This window comes from Liolophura sinensis, chromosome 6 (assembly GCF_032854445.1).
Source record: "Liolophura sinensis isolate JHLJ2023 chromosome 6, CUHK_Ljap_v2, whole genome shotgun sequence".
In the NCBI taxonomy this organism is placed as follows: Eukaryota; Metazoa; Mollusca; class Polyplacophora; order Chitonida; family Chitonidae; genus Liolophura; species Liolophura sinensis.
Window position 1 is genome coordinate 76,888,197 of NC_088300.1, and position 25,581 is coordinate 76,913,777.

At 41.8% G+C, this 25,581-nt stretch overlaps 1 protein-coding gene across 1 annotated transcript; it reads left to right on the forward strand.

Annotated features, from left to right (window-relative positions):
* Positions 1-1,129: 1,129 nt before the first annotated feature.
* Positions 1,130-22,259, forward strand: LOC135467575 (glycine receptor subunit alpha-2-like). Its single transcript, XM_064745347.1, has 7 exons — positions 1,130-1,193; positions 3,907-3,974; positions 4,560-4,780; positions 16,441-16,523; positions 16,909-17,049; positions 18,074-18,423; positions 22,065-22,259. Exons 1-7 carry the CDS (start codon positions 1,130-1,132, stop codon positions 22,257-22,259), a joined length of 1,122 nt encoding a protein of 373 aa, XP_064601417.1.
* Positions 22,260-25,581: the final 3,322 nt, after the last annotated feature.

Sequence of the window (25,581 nt, forward strand, 5' to 3'; positions counted from 1 at the left end):
TATCCCCGCCTAGCCTGTTTGTCAGGGAGCATGTTTCCTCCACTCCGGATCTACTTGCATGTAGCCCATCATCCCCGCCTAGCATGTTTGTCAGTGAACATGTTTCCTCCACTCGGGATTTACTTGCATGTATCCCATTATCCCAGCCAAGCATGTTTCTCAGAGAACGTGTTTCTGATGCTCAGGATGTACTACTATTTCCATCAAGTGCAGTATCCCTTGACTAGCCGTTGTGTCAGAGAACGTGTTTCTGATTCACAAATCCGTTGTTTCTTTACCGGAATGCCATACCTAAGCGGTCATATGTCTCTCATAAACCCTTTCTTTCTTTATTTAGATTCAATACTTGAGCTGTAAAGTGTCTTTCATAAATCAGTTCTTTCTTTGCTGGGACGCCACGCCTGAATGGTCAGGTGTTTCTCATAAATCCTTTCTTTTTTTACCGGGATGCCATGCATGAACGGCCAAGTGTTTCTCATAAACCCTTTCTTTCTTTCCCGGGATGCCATGCATGAATGGTAAGGTGCCTCTCATAAAACCTCTCTTTCTGTACCGGGATGCCATGCATGAACGGTCAGGTGTTTCTCATAAATTGCCCTATGGAGTTCAGTGCCTGTCCGTCATAAATCCATTCTTTTTCTATTATTGATAACCTTTAGGCTACTGTATATGTAACATATACATGTGAGTTCTCTAGGTCATGGTACACAATACGCAGATGGATCACATCGATCATATGTTAGTCACATCTCAGTGGAATTATAATTTGTCAACCGTTGTTACTCAATAGAAAGACTAACAACGCCTCTAGAAAGTGTGCTTATTCTTAACATTCGGTGTACCGTTATATCAAATATTGAGAGCTCAGTTTTTATGCTACACTCACTGTCCATAGAACAACGGATAAACTAATGGCATTCCCATGAGAGCGTACAAGCGTACAATACGAGAACGTCCAGTTATACAACGGACGGAGAGACAGTTTTTCTGCATACGCTCAGTTTGTCCCAGCCATCCATCGTGTCAATTCCTGACATTCCGTTGTCCCGTACTGAGGCTGTTGCCTGAGACATTGTGAGCTGTAAGATGGTGTCTGAGGTACGGCGTGTACTAACTTTTTGCCTTAGATATGGTGGTCAGCATGGTGACTACGGTGCGAGAATGGCTAGCTGTTGTCTCAGACACGATAAATAGTAAGATATACAGTGGCCAGCAAAATGTGAATCAAAACGGTACACAAAGCGATACGGCAAGATTTTGTCTTGGACACTATGCACAATAGGGTGCTGCCTCTGGACATCAAAGTGTTGTTTTGGGCACAGTAGACATCAATGTGTTGGGTGGACACATTGGGTCAGTTGGGAAATGTGTACTTGGTCAGGGTGGAGTTCAAGGTGTTACTTTGGGAAAGGTTGCCCAGTATCCCTGGCAGACAGCTGGATTATGTCCAAGGTGTTGTTTTTCATCTAGCTCAGTATGCCCGGCAGTCAGCAAGATTTTGTCTCCGGTATGGCGAACAGCAAGGCATTGTGAATAAAAGCATTTAAAGTATTAATCAGCAGTGTTTAGTAGAGAAATATTTCATTTTATTTTTATTTCCCCTAGCGTTTCACAAAAAACAAACTCCTAGCGTTCCACAAAAAATAACTCCCTACACTCCACAAAAAACCAAACTCCTAGCGTTCCACAAAAAATAATTCCCAGCATTCCACAAAAAACCAAACTCCTAGCATTCCACAAAAAACCAAACTCCTAGCATTCCGCAAAAAACCAAACTCCTAGCATTCCGCAAAAAACCAAACTCCTAGCATTCCGCAAAAAACCAAACTCCTAGCATTCCACAAAAAACCAAACTCCTAGCGTTCCACAAAAAACCAAACTCCTAGCATTCCGCAAAAAACCAAACTCCTAGCATTCCGCAAAAAACCAAACTCCTAGCGTTCCACAAAAAATAATTCCCAGCATTCCACAAAAAACCAAACTCCTAGCATTCCACAAAAAACCAAACTCCTAGCATTCCGCAAAAAACCAAACTCCTAGCATTCCGCAAAAAACCAAACTCCTAGCGTTCCACAAAAAATAATTCCCAGCATTCCACAAAAAACCAAACTCCTAGCATTCCACAAAAAACCAAACTCCTAGCATTCCACAAAAAACCAAACTCCTAGCATTCCACAAAAAAGCTTGTCTTAAATAAGCCATTGAACAAATTTCAACACGGATTTGATCTACATAAACACGGATTTGATCTACATAAACAGCCGATGTTCTTGAAGGAGGAATAAGTTATATGCGTCGAATGCAAAACTAATTCAGGTGACAATTTTGTTGGAAGTATATGTCTCATGTAGGTGTACAAAATAAATGGTCAACCACAAGATAGGCAGAAACTTCATGTTTTGGTTTTCAAACACTATACCGTAGCTTATATGGAGACGGGAACTCCACTCATTCTTTCATCCCAGCAGTTTGTGCAGGTATTCTGTGACTGAGTATAGATGTGAGGTGAGCTCTGCTGTATTCTGTGACTGAGTATAGATGTGAGGTAAGCTCTGCTGTATTCTGTGACTGAGTATAGATGTGAGGTAAGCTCTGCTGTATTCTGTGACTGAGTATAGATGTGAGGTGAGCTGTGCTGTATTCTGTGACTGAGTATAGATGTGAGGTGAGCTGTGCTGTATTTTGTGACTGAGTATAGAGGTGAGGTGAGCTGTGCTGTATTCTGTGAATGAGCATAGATGTGAGGTGAGCTCTGCTGTATTCTGTGACTGAGTATAGATGTGAGGTGAGCTCTGCTGAATTCTGTGAATGAGCATAGATGTGAGGTAAGCTCTGCTGTATTCTGTGACTGAGTATAGATGTGAGGTGAGCTGTGCTGTATTCTGTGACTGAGTATAGATGTGAGGTGAGCTGTGCTGTATTCTGTGACTGAGTATAGATGTGAGGTGAGCTGTGCTGTATTCTGTGAATGAGCATAGATGTGAGGTAAGCTCTGCTGTATTCTGTGTATGAGTATAGATGTGAGGTAAGCTCTGCTGTATTCTGTGACTGAGTATAGATGTGAGGTGAGCTGTGCTGTATTCTGTGACTGAGTATAGAGGTGAGGTGAGCTGTGCTGTATTCTGTGACTGAGTATAGATGTGAGGTAAGCTGTGCTGTATTCTGTGACTGAGTATAGATGTGAGGTAAGCTCTGCTGTATTCTGTGACTGAGTATAGATGTGAGGTGAGCTTTGCTGTATTCTGTGACTGAGTATAGATGTGAGTTAAGCTCTGCTGTATTCTGTGACTGAGTATAGATGTGAGGTGAGCTGTGCTGTATTCTGTGACTGAGTATAGATGTGAGGTAAGCTCTGCTGTATTCTGTGAATGAGCATAGATGTGAGGTAAGCTCTGCTGTATTCTGTGACTGAGTATAGATGTGAGGTAAGCTGTGCTGTATTCTGTGATTGAGTATAGATGTGAGGTAAGCTCTGCTGTATTCTGTGACTGAGTATAGATGTGAGGTAAGCTCTGCTGTATTCTGTGAATGAGCATAGATGTGAGGTAAGCTCTGCTGTATTCTGTGACTGAGTATAGATGTGAGGTAAGCTGTGCTGTATTCTGTGATTGAGTATAGATGTGAGGTAAGCTGTGCTGTATTCTGTGACTGAGTATAGATGTGAGGTGAGCTGTGCTGTAATCTGTGACTGAGTATAGATGTGAGGTGAGCTGTGCTGTATTCTGTGACTGAGTATAGATGTAAGGTAAGCTCTGCTGTATTCTGTGACTGAGTATAGATGTGAGGTAAGCTATGCTGTATTCCGTGAATGAGCATAGATGTGAGGTGAGCTGTGTAGCTGTCCTGTGCTGTGTGCGATTATGCCTTCATTAATACACGATGTATATATGCAATTTGTATTTGTAGGCCAAAACATCGAAGTTTCTGTAGGAATGTTTGTACAGAGCTTAAGCAGCATCAGCGAGCTGGAAATGGTAAGTTCTGCTAATCTTTTCGTATAGGAAAAGTGAACACCAGGAAGTGATCAAAGTCCGAGAGTCTACGGAGTATTATATATAAAAATATAGTGAAATGTCATGGATGCAGACGTATCTCTGACGTCATGGCAATTCTGATACTCGTTATATGAGCCATATTGACAGCGAAATGTGACGGATGTATCTCGGATGCCATAGCAATTCTTTTAGTAGAATCCGATATGTAATAATGAAATACCTTTTTGATATAGTATTCATAAATGTGTTTGCTGTCCTCAAACCATTCTGTCGTTGATATTATCGTTATTCCTGTGTACTTCCACGTTTATTAGATGGTCTTATCTCCTGGAATGACCTGACCTCAGTGTCAAACATAAATACATGAATACACAAGCTCTGAAGGTTATTGGCATCTTTTCTTACATTTTAAAACTACAGAGTAATATACTAAATTTTGTGATGTCATATAAGGTTTAATGGATAGCTGACTAAGTAAGAAATGACATATACAGACATGTACAACTGGACATCCGCAGAATAACAACGACAAAGCTGACCGGTAAAAACTGTCTTTTGTAACAGCAATATACGGTGAACATCTACTTCCGTCTGTCCTGGATAGACCCACGCCTAATCTACAACCATACAGCTGAGTACTTGAGTGTGGATGCTTTCTGGATGACAAAACTCTGGCTGCCTGATCCCTACTTCATCAACAGCAAAGAGGAGCATTTCCACACCGTCACCGTGCCAAATATCCTGCTGAGAGTCTACCCTGACGGCATGATTATGTATAGCCAAAGGTAGGTCTAGGTGTGGAATATTTCCACAAAGTCATTGTACCGAACACCCTGCTGAGAGTCTACCCTGACGGTATGGTTATGTACAGCTGGAAATACGACAATGTGTGTACCCTGACGGCATGATTATGTATAGCCAAAGGTAGGTCTAAGTGTGGAATATTTCCACAAAGTCGCTGTACCAAACATCCTGCTGAGAGTCTACCCTGACGGTATGGTTATGTACAGCTGGAAATACGACAATGTGTGTACCCTGACGGCATGATTATGTATAGCCAAAGGTAGGTCTAAGTGTGGAATATTTCCACAAAGTCATTGTACCGAACACCCTGCTGAGAGTCTACCCTGACGGTATGGTTATGTACAGCTAGAAATACGACAATGTCTGTACCCTGATGGCATGATTATGTATAGCCAAAGGTAGGTCTAAGTGTGGAATATTTCCACAAAGTCATTGTACCGAACACCCTGCTGAGAGTCTACCCTGACGGTATGATTATGTACAGCTAGAAATACGACAATGTGTGTACCCTGACGGTATGATTATGTATAGCCAAAGGTAGGTCTAAGTGTGAAGTATTTCCACAAAGTCATTGTACCGAACACCCTGCTGAGAGTCTACCCTGACGGTATGATTATGTATAGCTAGAAATACGACAATGTCTGTACCCTGACGGCATGATTATGTATAGCCAAAGGTAGGTCTAAGTGTGAAGTATTTCCACAAAGTCATTGTACCGAACACCCTGCTGAGAGTCTACCCTGACGGTATGATTATGTACAGCTAGAAATACGACAATGTCTGTACCCTGACGGCATGATTATGTATAGCCAAAGGTAGGTCTAAGTGTGAAGTATTTCCACAAAGTCATTGTACCGAACACCCTGCTGAGAGTCTATCCTGACGGTATGATTATGTACAGCTAGAAATACGACAATGTCTGTACCCTGGCGGCATGATTATGTATAGCCAAAGGTAGGTCTAAGTGTGAAGTATTTCCACAAAGTCATTGTACCGAACATCCTGCTGAGAGTCTACCCTGACGGTATGATTATGTACAGCTAGAAATACGACAATGTGTGTACCCTGGCGGCATGATTATGTATAGCCAAAGGTAGGTCTAAGTGTGGAATATTTCCACAAAGTCATTGTACCGAACACCCTGCTGAGAGTCTACCCTGACAGTATGATTATGTACAGCTGGAAATACGACAATGTGTGTACCCTGACGGCATGATTATGTATAGCCAAAGGTAGGTCTAAGTGTGGAATATTTCCACAAAGTCATTGTACCGAACACCCTGCTGAGAGTCTACCCTGACGGTATGGTTATGTACAGCTGGAAATACGACAATGTCTGTACCCTGACGGCATGATTATGTATAGCCAAAGGTAGGTCTAAGTGTGGAATATTTCCACAGTCACTGTACCGAACACCCTGCTGAGAGTCTACCCTGACGGTATGATTATGTACAGCTGGAAATACGACAATGTGTGTACTCTGGCGGCATGATTGTGTATAGCCAAAGGTAGGTCTAAGTGTGGAATATTTCCACAAAGTCATTGTACCGAACATCCTGCTGAGAGTCTACCCTGACGGTATGGTTATGTACAGCTAGAAATACGACAATGTCTGTACCCTGACGGCATGATTATGTATAGCCAAAGGTAGGTCTAAGTGTGGAATATTTCCACAAAGTCATTGTACCGAACACCCTGCTGAGAGTCTATCCTGACGGTATGATTATGTACAGCTGGAAATACGACAATGTGTGTACCCTGGCGGCATGATTGTGTATAGCCAAAGGTAGGTCTAGTGTGGTACCCTGACGACATAACTATGTACAGCCAGAGTTTTGAGACACTATGTATATGTTTCCAGATGTATGCCAAAGTGTGTACCCTGATGGCATGATTATCTACAGCCAGAGGTAGGTCAAAGTCTGCACCCTGATGGCTTGATTCTGTACAGCTAATGTGTGCACATTATCGACATGTCTATGTATTCTGAGAGTACTTGAAATAGGTCAAAAATTGTGTACCCTGACAGCATGATTATGTACACGCATAGGTACGTTAAAGTGTGTACCCTGACGGTATGACTATGTACAGGCATAGGTATGTCAAAGTGTGTACCCTAACAGCATGATATGTACACGCATAGGTGCGTCAAAGTGTGTACCCTAACAGCATGATTATGTACACGCATAGGTACGTCAAAGTGTGTACCCTAACAGCATGATTATGTACACGCATAGGTACGTTAAAGTGTGTACCCTGACGGTATGATTATGTACAGGCATAGGTACGTTAAAGTGTGTACCCTAACAGCATGATTATGTACACGCATAGGTACGTTAAAGTGTGTACCCTAACGGTATGATTATGTACAGGCATAGGTACGTTAAAGTGTGTACCCTGACGGTATGATTATGTACAGGCATAGGTACGTTAAAGTGTGTACCCTGACGGTATGATTATGTACAGGCATAGGTATGTCAAAGTGTGTACCCTAACAGCATGATTATGTACACGCATAGGTACGTCAAAGTGTGTACCCTGACGGTATGATTATGTACAGGCATAGGTACGTTAAAGTGTGTACCCTAACAGCATGATTATGTACATGCATAGGTACGTTAAAGTGTGTACCCTAACAGCATGATTATGTACACGCATAGGTACGTTAAAGTGTGTACCCTGACGGTATGATTATGTACACGCATAGGTACGTCAAAGTGTGTACCCTGACGGTATGATTATGTACACGCATAGGTATGTCAAAGTGTGTACCCTTACGGTATGATTATGTACACGCATAGGTACGCCAAAGTGTGTACCCTAACAGCATGATTATGTACAGGCATAGGTACGTTAAAGTGTGTACCCCGACGGTATGATTATGTACAGGCCTAGATACGTCATAGTGTGTTCCCTAACAGCATGATTATGTACACGCATAGGTACGTTAAAGTGTGTACCCTAACAGCATGATTATGTACACGCATAAGTACGTTAAAGTGTGTACCCTGACGGTATGATTATGTACAGGCATAGGTACGTTAAAGTGTGTACCCTGACGGTATGACTATGTACAGGCATAGGTACGCCAAAGTGTGTACCCTAACAGCATGATTATGTACACGCATAGGTACGTCAAAGTGTGTACCCTGACGGTATGATTATGTACAGGCATAGGTACGCCAAAGTGTGTACCCTGACGGCATGATTATGCACAGCCAGAGATACGCCAATGTGTGTACCCTAACAGGATTATGTACACGCATAGGTACGTCAAAGTGTGTACCCTAACAGCATGATTATGTACAGGCATAGGTGCGTCAAAGTGTGTACCCTAACAGCATGATTATGTACACGCATAGGTACGTCAAAGTGTGTACCCTAACAGCATGATTATGTACATGCATAGGTACGTCAAAGTGTGTACCCTAACAGCATGATTATGTACACGCATAGGTACGTCAAAGTGTGTACCCTAACAGCATGATATGTACACGCATAGGTACGTCAAAGTGTGTACCCTAACAGCATGATTATGTACACGCACAGGTGCGTCAAAGTGTGTACCCTAACAGCATGATTATGTACACGCATAGGTACGTCAAAGTGTGTACCCTAACAGCATGATTATGTACATGCATAGGTACGTTAAAGTGTGTACCCTGGCGGTATGATTACGTGCAGATTACGTATACGCCAATCTGTGAACCCTGACGGCATGGTTATGTAAAGCTGTTGCGTCCGGCAATAATTCAACGAATGAGTTCCTTTTAGTTTACAACATTTACTTGTGACTGCATAGATTGGATTTGACATTTCTGTAACATCTGGTGATATTGGTTTGAACAGAGATCAATCTGCTGATCTTACCTGGTCAGTATGACGTTTCCATGTCATATTTCCTATCTGTACAAGGTACGTCTGTAAGGACTTAGTTTTTTTCAGAACCGTACCAATGATCGTGTTTCCTTACGTTGTCTGTCTTCCCTTGCCAGAACAGGTTCTCCTATTTCTACGTTCCAAGGATCTTTTTCTGGCAAAGATTGTCCCTGTGTTGGCCTGATGGCCCACTGATAGGCTACTTCCTCTCAACTTGACTTGTTGACAAAAAAATACACAAGCAGATTTCCGATTCAATAATATTGGATGGTGTTAAGCGTTGTTGAACCCGTCCACACTACTCAACACGGCTCACATGTTGACTCAATTTCAAGTTGACTTTTGTTGAGTCAACAAAAGTGGGTGACCTGACTTTTGTTGAGTCAACAAAAGTTGAGTGATGTTGGATAGTCTGGACGGGGCTTTAGAAACATTGTGTTGCCTATGTGTTTCACCCACATGTTGATTTGCTCTTTCATAACTCAGAGTGATGTCGTATGCTTTCTTTACAGCTAGTTCAGCCTCACTTAACAGTTTCTTTTCTTTTCTCAGCCTCACGTATCGCAGAGACCGACAACAAACATATCTGTGAGAGCTTGATCTAAAAAGCTACCAAACTACAAGTTTCTAACAATTTTCTCAACTCTGTTAGATAATGAGTGACCTGCTCACCTAATTTCTGTTTTCTGTTGTGAAACCCGAACCTCTCTGCAATCACCACTGGTTTGGGAGTTACATATTGTTTTACAAGGTCACAGAGTTCATTGTAGGTCTTGTCAGTTGGTTTTGCTGCAGATATAGTAAGGTCTTGATCAGTGCATTCATTTTGTTTCGAACTACACTGAGAAATATAGCTCTTGTTCGTTGCACCTGGTCTATCCCGGATATCAGTCGCTAGGAAATACTGGTCCAACCTCTCAATATAATTATTCCAGTCTTCATTATCTTGGAACTCCGCAACATGTCGATAAATAGCAGCCATCGCTGTCGTCGTTGTTGTTGTCGCACAATGTCCGATACAAACAGTTCAATATTTTCCTTCGAGTGTTGTACCATGCGCTGAAATGTGGTCATTTACCGCAATAAACTGTCCTAATCTCATATTCATCGCCAGTTTTGTCACGAACAGGTTCCTTTTAGTTTACAAGGGCGGATTTAGAAGGGGATAGGTTCAGGAGGGCCCTGTTCCCCCACCTCAGAGCGACGCAGAATTTATTTTTTCTTTTTTTTTGCATTTGGAACAATATACATTAAAAGCCTCTGTTGTACTTTCCGTGAGTTTTCACGCTGAGCGAATCTCATGCAATGCACTACTTTGAACGCAGTATAGCGTTAAACTGTATTTTTATCTGCATGAAATAGCCTATCTATCGGTGTAGCCTTTGTCATGAACACAATGCGGAAAAATTGGATATAAAAATTCTCTTCCTTAATTGTATTTATATAGCTCCGCGGCATCTAGGTTCAGAGCGCAGTTTGTGTATTGTGGTCCTTTGGAAGCTTTGACATCTGTAGAAAGCAGGATTTATTCTCGCCATTTTACATAGCGGTACACAGCATAATCTTGATGTGAATTTTAATTTCTGTGCGACATAGTAATGGTTAGATAAAAAATGGTTATTCATTATTCAAATAGATTAAGTGCCTATATGATTGATTCTTTTTTCGTCTGGCTAAATACACATCTTTGGCTACTATAGGCCTACACATTCTCTTTTTCTTTTCATAAATAACGTGAAATCAGAAAGTATTCAAAATTGTATTATGGATATTTAAATTCTTTATTACCTTATGATCAGATAAGGCTCTTTTACGAAGCTTTTAACTCAGTGAAAAAATTTCACCACAGACTTACATCTGCATGTGGCAGCCATATCAAAGTCGGGGCCCTGACCCCTAAACTCGGAGCACACATTTTAGTCTTTCAACTTTTTTCTCAGTTTTCGACTCTGAACTCTTTCTTACCCTATGTCTCGGGGCACCACATAGTTTTAAATGCCTGAAAACTTGAACATACAACAATCCAGGCTGGTGGAGCTCCCGGACCCTGCGATGCCCTTGGAACCTCACCCTGTGTGTTCGGATAGGCTGTTGAACAACTACAAACCTAACCATCCCCCCCCCTCCCCCCCCCACGGACCTCACTATTAGTCGTTTTATGGCATTGCATTTAAACGGATACAGAATCCACGCTGATTGGCTAACAGTTGAGGTAGTCTTCCCTCGGTTAAATCTTGAAGCCTTGGTTGAATAAATGTGTCATTATTAAAATTCAGCTTAGGCAAAGCAGAGCCGGGACCAGGGCAGATTGTCAGTGACATGCCTTAGTTCGTGGTCCGTGGTTTTCCTCTGGCATCGGGTGTCCGCAATATGCAAATAACCTCCTTTATTCAACTGAAATGTTTCTCATCCTGTCCGTTTATTTGATACACAATATACTGGCATTTATACAGAGGCAGGCAGGGTTACGACGGATCGAACACGTGGTACGATTGCATGAAAATACAATAGTGCATGCTTTATATATACCGCCTTTATATCAAAATTAATATACTGTGTAGAAGGCAAATGAAAAGCAAACAAGCTGGTCGGCGGTAGAGAAAGATCGCAGGTTTCAACATGAAAATACTTTGGAAGAGGTACTTATAGCAGCTTGTAGAAGAGTACCGCAACGCAGCTATATATATTGTTTTCCAAAACATGAACTGTATTGTTACATCTACCGTCCAGCCCTAGACAATACTTTTTCGGCGTGACACGTAATAGAATGACGTATACAGTGCCGTGTACAATGACGTCATACTACACGTCAACACAACATTTCCTCTCCTCTTAAAGGGCGTGGTATCAACTGGCGAATAATAAAATAACTTTTTAACTAGACTGATGGTTATTTGGAGTTCTTGTCTACGTGTTAATATTCGCACCCGACTTTTGGCTAAAACAATCGATCTCCACACCACGTGGTACGCCTTGACAGAAGTTGTAATTCGCATGAAAGGATGACAAATATTTTACATTCCACTTTTGTCCGTTTTCAGGAATATATGTATTCTGAACTATTCGTTTGCTTAGCCGGATTGGATCAGAAAACTTGCTCTGACCTTTTGGTACTCTCCATGGCCTTTTAACACGGACAACAACGAAACTCGGGAGTAGACACTCCTCTTCTCGCATCATAGTACTTCTTGCTTTTGGACTGACACGATTTTGCGCGCGTGTTACTAGCTTCTGCGAAGTGTAGAGTTGGCGGTGTAGTAATTATGTCTCGTATGTCAAGCGCTGTGCGCATGTGTCGACCGTGTAATATGATGGATGGAGGCTCGTAGTAGGGCAATCAACTCTGTATGAATCTAAAAGCTGAGTGACTCGGTTCTTAACATTTAGTTTCTGAAATCGAGCTGACCGAAGAACCTCTATTTCCCTCCGGGTGATATACAGACAGATTTCTATGTTTAATATCTCTCGATCTGAGGAAATCTTCAAAATTGTGTGAAATCAACTTAGGGCCATTATCGGTTACAATCTTAGCCGGATAACCCTCTCTACTAAAAACTTTAATCAAAAAATTTTCACAGTCACAGTAGTGATATCACGAGCGAATGCCACTTCCGGACACTTGCTTCTGTAATCAATCAAACAAATCATGAATCGCCCATGAGCCGGTGCAGAGTTGTCAGGGCCGACAAAATCAAGGCCTAACTTACGCCAAGCCCTTGCTCTCGTAAAGAAACAAGGTTGTTAGACAGTTAGACAGTGCTTTACGGCTTCTTCAACATAAGTATCCACTTTCGGCGATCAGTACAAATCACGGAGTCTCTGTTTAGTTTTTGACAATGCCTTGGTGATTGGCATGTCTCGGAAAATAACCTTGTTGTAAGCTGATAGCTCGTCGCGTATTGGAATGTACGACTGTAGATTTACATCAACTTGTTTCTGTGTCTGAGGCCAAGCGTCATGGATATGGGAAATGAGTTTGCGACATGTCTCGTCCGATACCGTAGCATCGCGGAGTTCAGAGGCGGAAAAGACAGCATTTTTGACATTTAGAAAAATTTCACGAGCAGCTTCACAATCTTCCTCAGTGGCAGGGGTAGACGTATTGTTTGCGACAACGCGTCTGCCACCATATTCTGCGTGCCCAGCTAGTACGATACTGATGAATCATAATGCGTCAAACGGGCATTCTATCTGGCAATACGCATAGATCTGTGACCTTGACCTCTTGATCACAACAGCGTAGTCAGAGCTTGGTGATCTGTTCGCATTTCGAACTTGCGACCCTATAAATAAGTATGCCATTTTTCCACGGCCCACACACATGCGAGTGCAAAGCGTTCACCTGCGGAATACTTTTTCTCGAACGCGATGCACAAGAGGTAAAAGGTTCAGGGCTATCCGTGATTTGTGTAGGAGTGGCACCTAGACAGTAGCCACTTGCGTCAATTCGGGCGGAAGAGAGATAGAACAGGACTGTCCACTATAGCTTTCTTAAATCAACGGAATGCGTGATCAGCGGAATCTGACAAGGGAAACAGGTCACCTTGCAGTAATCGGGAATCAAATGAATCTAAGGCGAAAAATTCGGCACAAAAGTCGCGTAATACGCAGGCATACCGAACCAAGATTGCTTGTACTAGTTCAGGGTTAGGGCGAATTCCCTGTGAATCTGCCACACACCCCAGAATACCATGTCGATCAGTATTGAACTGACATTTCTCATTCAAGGTAATGTTCCCAGTACTTCACGTAACTTGCGGTCATGCTCAGCTTGTGTCTTACCATATACAATGATGTCGTCAATGAACACTTTCACCCCCGGCAAACCTTCTAAAAGACTGATCATCATTTTCGAGAAAAAAGACGATGCAGACGAAAGACCAAAACAAACTCTCTTGAAACGAAACAAGTCGTCATGAGTGATAAAGGCTGTCAAATCACGACTTTCAGTGGCTGACTCAAGCAGATGATAAGCGGATTCTAGATCCAGACGAGAAAAGCAAGTAGCACCGTGCATTTCACTTAACATTTCGTCTATGTTAAATAGAGGGTACTTATCAGTAACAAAGCATTCGTTTGGTTTTCTCTAATCAACGCATACGCGCAAGCCGCCGTCTTTTTCCAAGATACGACAATTGGTGTAACCCACTCAAATGCGTCAATTTTGTCAATAATATCGGCCTCCTCAGGACGTTTGAATTCTTTAGAAACAGCGTCGCGTATCGCAAGAGGGAGTCTGCCTAACTTCTGTTGTACTGGAGTGACATCAGGGTTAATCTTAATCCTGTGTTTGAACCCTTTGATCTTAGAGCTCTTTGAACTAAACAACCCTGGAAACTCACTCAGAAGAAACACGTCAAAACTACTGTTTGGATGTACATTACTAGGCAAGTAAGACACCTTGTCAGGCATTCTACAATTCACACTCCCCTTAGAACAGCTGCATCCACATTAGTGTGTTACACGTAAGAGTGCTGCCCTCTGTATTTATCCCAAGACCTTGAATTACATCTTTACCAGTCAGACAGGTACCTTTAGGTACTACATAGAATGTTGCATTGGTAGATTTATCTTTATAAGTAGCATTGAAACAACCTATAGCTTCAGTGGTTTGAGTGGTGTAACTGGTGATGCTTCGTGCTTTTGAATTACATAGTTCAAGTGCTTCTCTGATAAAATATTTATCAAACACTTTCAAACTAAGCAACGAATCATCATAGGCTGTATCAGCCACTAAGTTCAAGTCAGCAGAGATCACTTTTATCACGCGTACAACGTTTTTCTTCTGAACCGCAGAGTGTGCACAAAGTACTTGAGCATCACTGGAGTCATCGGACTCTGAGACATAACGCACTTGCTGAGCTTCCTTCTTAGGATGCTGGCAAACTAAAGCAAAATGGCCTTTACTTCCACAACTGCGCATTTCTTATGAAGAGCTGGGCATTTGGAGAAATTGGCAAGGTGTTTGAGTGAGCTACATTTGTAACACTTTCTGTCGGAGACATCGGGTTTCTTTGAATCCATAGATTTGGCATCTCTTTCTGTTTCAACTTACGTTTACGTTTGAAGTTAACCTTGGCACATGTAGATTCTTTTCTACTGGTCGGTGATTGGTTCTGCCCGGTGATGGGTTTGGCTCCCTTCGCCGCACTTTCTATATGACGGGCAGTTTTAAGTCGCTTTCCAGCAATAACCGTTCTCGAATAATGATTGAGTTAATTTTCTCAATCATTTGATCACGCAGCATTTCATCATGAGAATCACCGTAGCGGCCAAATCACGTAACACAGCAATATACATGTCAACAGTCTCACCTGGTAACTGGATGCGAGCACGGAATCGGTGTGGCTCAGCTGGTATGTTGACAGCAGGCTTGAAATAGCCCTGCAACGTTTTCATAGCTTTAACGTACACGTCGTCATCGTCATAACCAATCTCCGGTAAAGTGAAGAAGAAGGCGCAGCATAGCTCGCTTCCGAGCAGCAGACGTTTGATCAGTCCCAGCAGCAAGTAAGTTGTTCTCAAAATGTCTCCTTCATTGAGACCATGGTAAGCATGGCCCAGTATAGGAAGAAATGGCGCTGGTGCAGGGATCTGTAAAGCCATCTCAGGAGATGCAATCGATTATATAACGGACGATTTGGCAGCCATCCAGCATGAAAAACTGTCCCACAAGGTAATCGGGAATCCTCGTCGCCAAATTACAGAAGCTTGCGGAAGAGTAACTCAACACAGCAATATACATGTATATTGCGTTCCAAAAAATGTACTGTGTTGTTACATCCACCGTCCAGTCCTAGACAAGGCTATTTCCACTACGCGTGTAGTGCATTGCGATATACAATGACACTGAACCGCATTTTGAACACAATACCATATGTGTAGGACACAACAGTACTGTTGTCCACAACGATTTCTTCACTGAGCTCTTTAACGCCTAATATGTCCCGGGGAAGCCCTTAGAGGGCAAAAAATATTAGCGTAGACAAAGCAAATTAATTCCCTCCAAACGCATCTAGAGCTTCCGGGGCCTAGGTGGCCTCTGCACCTTCGCCTGATGTGCTGTGATAGTCGGACCCACCGTGCACCCCCCACCCCCATCAATCTCCACTAGATCCGCCCTTGGCTTGCAACATTTATTTCTGACTGCATAGACTGTGTGGCATACTGCAGCAGTAACCTTGACATCCCGGTGTCAGGGATGGGTCATTATCATTAGGGAGATGTCGTTTGCACAACACAGCCAGAGATAAGTCAAAGTGTGTACTCTTATGACATGACTATGTACAGTCAGAGGAAAGTCAAAAGGTGTGCATCCTAACGGTATGCTTCTGTAAAGTAAGAGTATGTTTAAATACTCTATGTTTTATGTTTAATTTGAACTAGGATGGCCTGCTCGTATACAGGCTAGCAGAATTAGATGAAAGTGTAAACCCACTAAACTCAGATGGTGGAATTATGTACGCCTGAAAGTAATCATGCTGGCAAGCACGACAAAACGTGTGTGCAAACGTACCAAGTTTGGTGGTGATGTTGTTTGAAATTATTCTGGTATAGCTGTTTTAAGCTGAAAATTAAACTGGCAACTGGTATCTAACTTATTTTGTAATTTCGAACTGGCAACCGCGAAGTGGCATCTAACTTCACGAACATTCATTTTCACTATTATATCCTCATATCATGACGATAGTTTTAAACATGTTCGTGTAAATCCTGAAGCGATAAGTCGCGCATGCCCATGTGTTGTTTCTGTGTTTGTCAGGTTGAGCCTAACCCTGGCCTGTAACATGGAGTTAAGTCAGTTTCCCATGGATACCCAGGTGTGCGATATCCAAATCATGAGCTGTAAGTTAACACTTTAAAAGGATGCACTACATATATAAGAAATTGAAGAAATCGATGCGTTTAAAAAATTTTATTTCGCATGTGAAATGTCTTCTCTGATCAAAAAATGATTTGTCTAAATCAATCCAACCTGAGCTGTCTCTAATCGGTGAGTACTGGTGATAAGAAAGCACGAATACTTTGGTTGAAAGAAAATTGTAGGTTTTTTCAAGTTTAAAGTCTTTGTGAGGAGAATTTTGTTTTCACTTTTAAGTGACCGGAAATGATAAGAAAATAAAGGCTCAAAATGTGAAATGAAACAAAATTGTCCAAATTTACCCCCTGATAGGTTCTAATGTACATATGTCTTATTTTTACATTTGTAACTGATTGTCTCTGTACAAAGACGCCTTCACGACTGAGGACATTGTTCTCAAATGGATGGACGTGGACATGAACGAAGACGTGGAACTTCCGGAGTTTGACGTGTCTAAACACATGGAAAAGGGAGACTGTACCGAGGTGCACGTGACAGGTAATGTGACAGGTAAACCTGCATGTATTCTATCAACCCTATTAGTGGACAGGTAATATAAAACAGCTACATCTGCATATAATATATCAACTTATCAGTGAACAGGCATTGTCACAGGTAAATCTGCATACAGGCTATCAACTTATCACTGGTCCGGCAATGTAAAAGGTAAATCTGCATATGACAGGTAACAATAATGTTTCAGCTTATCAGTGAACAGGTAATTTGACGGGTAAATCTACATGCAATGTATCAACTTATTAATGGACAGGTAATGTAGCAGGTAAATCTGCATACAATGTGTCAGCTTATCAGATGACAAGTAATGTTACCGGTAAGTCTGCATACAATGTATCAAGTTATCAATGGAAAGGTAATGTTACAGCTAAATTTGCATACAATGTATCAACGTACCAGTGGGCAGGCATTGTTACAGGTAAACCTGCATACAGTATATGAATTTATCAGTGGACAGGTAATATGACAGGTATATCTACATGCAATCTATTAGCTTATCAGTGTACAGGTAATGTGACATATAAATCTGCTTACAATATATCAACTTATAAATGAGCAGGCATTGTTACTGGTAAATCTGCATACAATGTATCAACTTATCAATGGAAAGGTAATGTTACAGGTAAATTTGCATGCAGTGTATCAACTTATCAATGAACAGGTAATGTAGGAAGTAAATCTGCATACAATCTATCACTGGACAGTTATTAAATGTAATAGGGATTGTTACAGATAAATCTGCATACCATCTATTAACTTATCAATGGACAGGTAATGTTACAGGTAAATCAGCTGCTACTGTAAGAGGTCAAAGAGCTGTAATATAACAGGTAACTCAGCAAGTACTGTAACAGGTCACATAGATGAATCAGAAGATAATGCAACGGGTTAACGAACTGTAATACAATATATTAACCATATTGTTACAGATCAAAGAGCTCTTTTGTAGTAGGTACCGGTAAATCAACAAATAGGTAAAACTTGTTTTCTAATCGAGTCTTTGCTCTATCTTTGCCAGGTACTTTCAGCTGTTTGATTGGCAAATTTACTCTGACAAGGCGCTTGTCCTATTACATGGTCCAGACCTACGTCCCCAGCATACTTATCGTGGTTCTGTCCTGGGTCAACTTTTGGCTGGATGCCAACGCTACTCCAGCGCGTGTCTCCTTGGGTCTTCTCTGCGTGCTCACCATGACAACACAGAATTCGGGAATAATTTCCACTCTCCCAAGGGTCTCTTACGTGAAGTCTATCGATGTCTGGTCGTCTGCTTGTCTCGTTTTTGTCTTTGGAGCATTAGTTGAATTTGCATTTGTGAATGTCCAAAGTCGAAAAAAGGAAGTCCTTGACAGAAAATTAACGGCTAAGGTAAATAACACCCTTGGTCACCATCTTGTATGAAGTTTGGTAGAGACTTGCCATCCACAACTGCACAGTTTATTCTCATCTGACTGTCTTTTAGAAAGGATAATGGCATGATGAAAAGTTTTGAGAAACGTTTGTCTCTTTGATGTTGTCACTGTATATTCATGTGTTTGGTGTTGACATTTGTAGATCGTCGTGTCTGGTGTCTTCGGCATCGCAGTCCAATGAGACAGCATTATACAAAATGTCGGCATTGGATCGGGCCTGCTACAAGGAGATATCTTCGTAATATAACCGAAATAATGTTCAAAGCGACGTTAAATTTCTGTCAGAAACAAACAAACATCTTTTTGCAACTGACACTGTATAGTGTTATTGGGTATCACTCGGGTTGGGTATATATATCTCTCGGTTTGGGCTGACACTGTATGGTGTTACTGGGTATCACTCGGTTTGGGATGACACTGTATAGTATTGTTGGGTATCACTCGGTTTGAGCTGACACTGTATAGTGTTGCTGGATATCTCTCGGTTTGGGCTGATACTGTATAGTGTTGCTGTGTATCATTCGGTTTGGGCTGACACTGTGTAATGTTGTTGGGTATCACTCGATTTGGGGTGACGCTGTATAGTGTTGTTGGGTATCGGTCGGTTTGGGCTGACGCTGTATAGTGTTGCTGGGTATCTTTCGGTTTGGACTGACACTGTATGGTGTTGCTGGGTATCGCTCGGTTTGGGATGACACTGTATAGTGTTGTTGGGTATCAATCGATTTGGGATGACACTGTATAGTGTTGCTGGTATAACTCCGGTTGAGCTGACACTGTATAGTGTTGCTGGGTATCACTCGATTTGGACTGACACTGTATAGTGTTCTTGGGTATCGATATGGGCTGGCACTGTATAGTGTTGCTGGGTATCCCTTGATTTGGGATGACACTGTATAGTGTTGCTGGGTATCACTCGGTTTGGGCTTACACCGTATAGTTTGCTGGCATCACTCGATTTGGGCTGAGACTGTATAGTGTTGCTGATATCATTCGGTTTGGGCTGACACTGTATAGTGCTGATGGATATCACTCGGTTTGGGTTGACACTCTTTAGTGTTGCTGGGTATCATTATTTATCTGTTTGTCGATGTGTGTTTGTTGGGCGCTATAGTGATCATATCTTTGACGTTGACACTGCGGTTGTGTAGGGTATCACCATTCATCGGTTTGATGATATCCGTGTGTTTGTTGGGTGGTATTGTGATCATATCTTTGACGTTGACAAAGCGGTTGTGTAGGGTATCACCTTTCATCAATTTGATAATATCCGTGTGTTTGTTGGGCGGTATTGTGATCATATCTTTGACGTTGACACTGCGACTGTGTTGGGTATCACCATTCATCGGTTTGATTATATCCGTGTGTTTGTTGGGTGGTATTGTGATCATATCTTTGACGTTGACACTGCGACTGTGTTGGGTATCACCATTCATCGGTTTGATTATATCCGTGTGTTTGTTGGGTGGTATTGTGATCATATCTTTGACGTTGACACTGTGGTTGTGTAAGGTATCACCATTCATCGGTTTGATTATATCCGTGTGTTTGTTGGAAACTATAGTGATCATATCTTTGACGTTGACACTGTGGTTGTGTAAGGTATCACCATTCATCGGTTTGACGTTAACACCATCATTGTTGAACTGAACGGATCCATTTGTTAGGCGTTTTGTTGTACGTCATTGTGAAGCTGTTCGGCGTTGACACTGTAGTTTTGCTGTACGTCACTGTGAAGCTGTTCGGCGTTTACACTGTAGTTTTTATTGGACGTCATTGAGAAGCTGTTCGACGTTGACACTAGTTTTTTTGGACGTCATTGTGAAGCTGTTCGGCGTTTACACTGTAGTTTTGCTGTACGTCATTGTGAAGCTGTTCGGCGTTTACACTGTAGTTTTTATTGGACGTCATTGAGAAGCTGTTCGACGTTGACACTGTAGTTTTTTTGGACGTCATTGTGAAGCTGTTCGGCGTTTACACTGTAGTTTTGCTGTACGTCATTGTGAAGCTGTTCGGCGTTTACACTGTAGTTTTGTTGGACGTCATTGTGAAGCTGTTCGGCGTTTACACTGTAGTTTTGTTGTACGTCACTGTGAAGCTGTTCGGCGTTTACACTGTAGTTTTGTTGAACGTCATTGTGAAGCTGTTCGACGTAGACACTGTAGTTTTTTTGGACGTCATTGTGAAGCTGTTCGGCGTTTGCACTGTAGTTTTTTTTGTACGTCATTGTGAGGCTGTTCGGCGTTTACACTGTAGTTTTGTTGGACGTCATTGTGAAGATGTTCGGCGTTTACACTGTAGTTTTGTTGTACGTCATTGTGAAACTTTTCGGCGTTTACACTGTAGTTTTGTTGGACGTCATTGTGAAGCTGTTCGGCGTTTACACTGTAGTTTTGTTGTACGTCACTGTGAAGCTGTTCGGCGTTTACACTGTAGTTTTGTTGGACGTCATTGTGAAGCTGTTCGACGTTGACACTGTAGTTTTTTTTGTACGTCATTGTGAAGCTGTTCGGCGTTTGCACTGTAGTTTTTTTGTACGTCATTGTGAAGCTGTTCGGCGTTTACACTGTAGTTTTGTTGGACGTCATTGTGAAGATGTTCGGCGTTTACACTGTAGTTTTGTTGTACGTCATTGTGAAACTTTTCGGCGTTTACACTGTAGTTTTGTTGGACGTCATTGTGAAGATGTTCGGCGTTTACACTGTAGTTTTGTTGTACGTCATTGTGAAACTTTTCGGCGTTTACACTGTAGTTTTGTTGGACGTCATTGTGAAGCTGTTCGGCGTTTACACTGTAGTTTTGTTGTATGTCATTGTGAAGCTGTTCGGCGTTTACAGTGTAGTTTTTTTGTACGTCATTGTGAAGCTGTTCGGCGTTGACACTGTAGTTTTGTTGGACGTCATTGTGAAGCTGTTCGGCGTTGACACTGTAGTTTTGTTGTACGTCATTGTGACGCTGTTCGGCGTTTACACTGTAGTTTTGTTGGATGTCATTGAGAAGCTGTTCGGCGTTTACACTGTAGTTTTGTTGTACGTCATTGTGACGCTGTTCGGCGTTTACACTGTAGTTTTGTTGGATGTCATTGAGAAAGTCTTCGGCGTTGACACTGGCGTATTACTTCTTACCTAATTCAGTTCAACCCATGTAGCAGCCTAAAGGGTTATACAATCGACGCTGATTGGCTGACAGTTAAGATGGGATTTCCTGGGTTAAATCCTGTAACTTTGGTCATGCATGTATGATATAACTTTTATCACACGTCACACATGCATGATATGTTATTTACCACATTTCGCATATGTAGGAATACCATTTACCACACATTATGCATGCATGGGATACCATATACCACATTTTCTGACATGCGTCAGCAACATTTATTTCACTTTATGCATGGCCTGAATTCTGTTTTCTTTATTTTCCTGTATATTTGTTGCTAGTATGTATGTTCCTAGTCATTGTGTGTTGGTGTATGTTGACATGGATGGAGTTTATTTGTCGTATTCTTTAGTACGGCGTAAAGCACCAATCAATTAAATAAATAAATAAATCAACACTCTGACGCCATATATCCCCATCTGTCTATTACTCTTCCAGGGACGGGCTCATCGCTCGATAATGACCCTAGCCAGCGCCGCCGTGGACAGAGATGTAGAGGACCCCGAGAAGGCGTCTCGCTGTTCCCGTCATGCACTTCTGCTGACCGCTGAGAGAATCGACTTTGTCTCACGAATAATTTTTCCGTTCACTTTCTTAATTTTTAACCTCATTTACTGGCAGTATTATTTATAGCATTCCTTTTATACAAAAATATACCTAACATTTTATATAAAATACAACATCTATTATTACATTTATAATGTAAAGGATACAATATAAGAAGCAGAGCTCAGTCTCGTTGAAAACATGGCAGCGAATGCAAATAATCTGGTACGTTTTTCTTCATATTATACAATATAGTTAACCTTTATGTGTATATCAGTGGCGTTGGAACCGTGATCGGGGTGCGTGAAGGATGTCAGGGTCCCAGGGAGCACTTTTCAAGTTATTGAGTCCCAGATATGCTTTCCCCATCAATTTTTACGTTGCCAGGGAGAATTTAGTCCGACAGGAAATGCAAAGTACACTTTGTGTGACACCTTGCTCTAAATTCTCAGTCCTTGAAATTCTTTATTTTCTGTTCATTGGAAAACGCGCTTTTACTAAGCTTTTTTACACAGTGAAAACATTTCGCCAAAGAAGGCTCATCCATGTTGGGGTCCCCATGTTAAACTTGGAACCGAGGCTCCTAAACTCGGCGCTCTGACTTCCAAACTTTTTTGTCAGTTTTCGGCTTCGTACTTTTTATAGACCCCACGTTTCGCGGCGCCAGGTATCTTTGAATGGCTGAAAATTTGTATATGTTACAATTTAGGGTCGCGGGGCGATTCACTGCACTGACTCTTGTGTATTACACATTCTGTATCGAGTGGATCACAGCTTACTTATTCATATATATGTAACATATCATTCTTCAGCCTAGGGAAGATAAGATAAAATTCAGAATTATGCAGCGGAATTTCCATACGATAAAAATAGATAAAATATTGATCAAGAGATGAAAACCGTTTTATTAATATAAATATTATATGATCAGTGCTCCTATTGCCATTCATGATCACAACTTCCTGTTTCAATGGGGATTGCCGTGTGCATGCGGTTATCATGTATAAGCCTATGCTGTTCCTTTTGACCGGGAAAAATAAACTTTTATCTCCAGTGCTTCATTTGAATGCGTACATGTGTTGTTGAGGTATGACTGAGGTATGACTGAGGTATGGCTGAGGTATGACTGAGGTATGACTGAGGTATGGCTGAGGTATGGCTGAGGTATGGCTGAGGTATGACTGAGGTATGACTGAGGTATGGCTGAGGTATGACAGAGATATGACTGAGGTATGGCTAAGCTATGACTGAGGTATGACTGAGATATGACTGAGGTATGACTGAGGTATGACAGAGATATGACTGAGGTATGGCTGAGGTATGGCTAAGGTATGACTGAGGTATGACTGAGGTATGTATTATGTAACGTAGTATTAGAATAACAGGTATTTGCAATTATGGACACCACGCCCAAGGCCTGTTCCAAGATAACTGAGATCTGGTTCGAGTGTCGATTGTGGAGCAGATCGGTGGGGCAGGCGGATTTGCTTCCTCAAACAAAGATGTTCTCAGCCTTGTATGACGTCATATATATATATGCACAAGTACATTGGGCGCTAAGGTATATCTTCTGTGTTGAGCTATGAACAATTGGGAATTCGCGACACAACTTTCAGGATCTCCACCTGAGCACTTCCACACGAGTAAATCAGGAGTTTTTGTCAGGACTTTTGATTGCGGGAGGGTCAAATAGACCTATCCAGTTTCCAGCAACCGGAGTAGGACTCTTAATTGCGCTGTCGCCTTCAGCTGACTATCCAGCTGCGAGCAAGCGGAGTTGGCCATGTGAAAATATTGGTAATGCTAATGTCACACCAAAGTAGTTCTTAAAACGCCCTGGGCGCACAAAAAATATCGTAAAACGGGCTGTGGTCGGCGCAGAACGTGTAACTTTGGCAAAGTGATGTCAAAAATACGACGCATATCAACACATCAAATCAACGAGTTGGGAGTATAAGAAAATACTGGTGATATCAATCCGTCTGTGTAATGTCGTGATATTAATATGCCTATGTCATGTCGTGATATCAATAGGCGTATGTCATGCCATGATATCAATAGACATGTCATGTGATATCAATCTGTCTATGTAATGCTGTGATATCAGTAAGCCTGCGTCGTGCCGTGATATCAATAGGCCAGTGTCGTGTCGTGATATTAATATACCTATGTCATGTCATGATATCATTATGCATATGTCATGTCATGATATCAAAGGCCTACGTCATGCTGTGATTCACGGTTCACACTTCTAGTTCTCAATGCTATAGTCTGTTTCTTTCAGCCAATCGCGTACATGGAGCTTGTTTTGGAATAGTTATGACGTCGCCCGAAGCAGTGAGTTCTTGCCGTCAAAACCGAGCTCCTGCAATTAGGAAAAAATGGTATTAACTACGTTTCCTTTGCAAGAATATGAACTTTTAACATATCCATGTGTTGAGCTTACGTGTCAGTGACAAAAGCATGACTGAAAAATAGCTGAATATAGGCGATTGGTTCAAAGAAACAGACCACAGTACCTGGTTTCCAATTGATTTATCTAGAGTGTACGGTCTGCATTATGTTATGACTTTTGGACCGGTCTGCCGATAGATCGGCCGATCAAGCGGACGAACCCACGGACATATGACATGACGTGTCATTTCTGACGTATCCGCCAGAAATGACACATTGCAACATATCTGGCCTCTACACGCTACCGCCAAGTCTTCATTTATCAACGAGAGTGGTCTCCCTTATCCGGCAGTTATTTATTTATTTGATTGATGTTTTACGCCGCACTCAAGAATATTTCACTTACACGACGGCGGCCAGCATTATGATGGGTAGAAACCGGGCAGAGACCGGGGGGAAACCCACGACCATCCGCAGGTTGCTGCCAGACCTTCCTACGTACGGCTGGAGATTTCCGGCAGTTAGTCACTGTTATCTTTTGTTGAAGACTGGACATTTTCTTTATCGCCAAGATATAAAATTTTCCTTCAACAGTATATAAATACAATAATTCATTGACACAATATTTTTATTTAAGGTCGTAATTATTCGTTGAAATATACTTTCGACCAAGTTTTTTCCATGAAGACACATTTTTTAATGCAGGATTCACGTGGTCAATTCAAGATTCACATGACAACGAAAATGATGGCGTCCCATGTTTTCTGCTTTGACATGGTTGCGTTTTCCATGTCCTATTACTACCACACAGCTGTAGGCATTCCGCTAAATGACACTCACTCACACTGGCGTCATTCTAAGTGACATAAGCCTGTAAGCAGCCGTCTTTGTGGGCGTGCTCTGACGACTACCTGTCACAGGAGAACGGCGTTTGGCAAAACACAAAAACGAAAATATTGAGCATGATTTTTAGTAAGCCACATGTCTTCTTCCAGACCTGCGATCAAGAAAATGA

Bases quoted from the DNA above. Each gene is read 5' to 3' on its own strand.
- LOC135467575 (XM_064745347.1), top strand. From the start codon at position 1,130: ATGGTGGTCAGCATGGTGACTACGGTGCGAGAATGGCTAGCTGTTGTC. The intron at 17,050-18,073 runs GTAAACCTGCAT...TATCTTTGCCAG, and splicing joins CGTGACAGGTAATGTGACAG to GTACTTTCAGCTGTTTGATT. The intron at 18,424-22,064 runs GTAAATAACACC...TTACTCTTCCAG, and splicing joins ACAGAAAATTAACGGCTAAG to GGACGGGCTCATCGCTCGAT.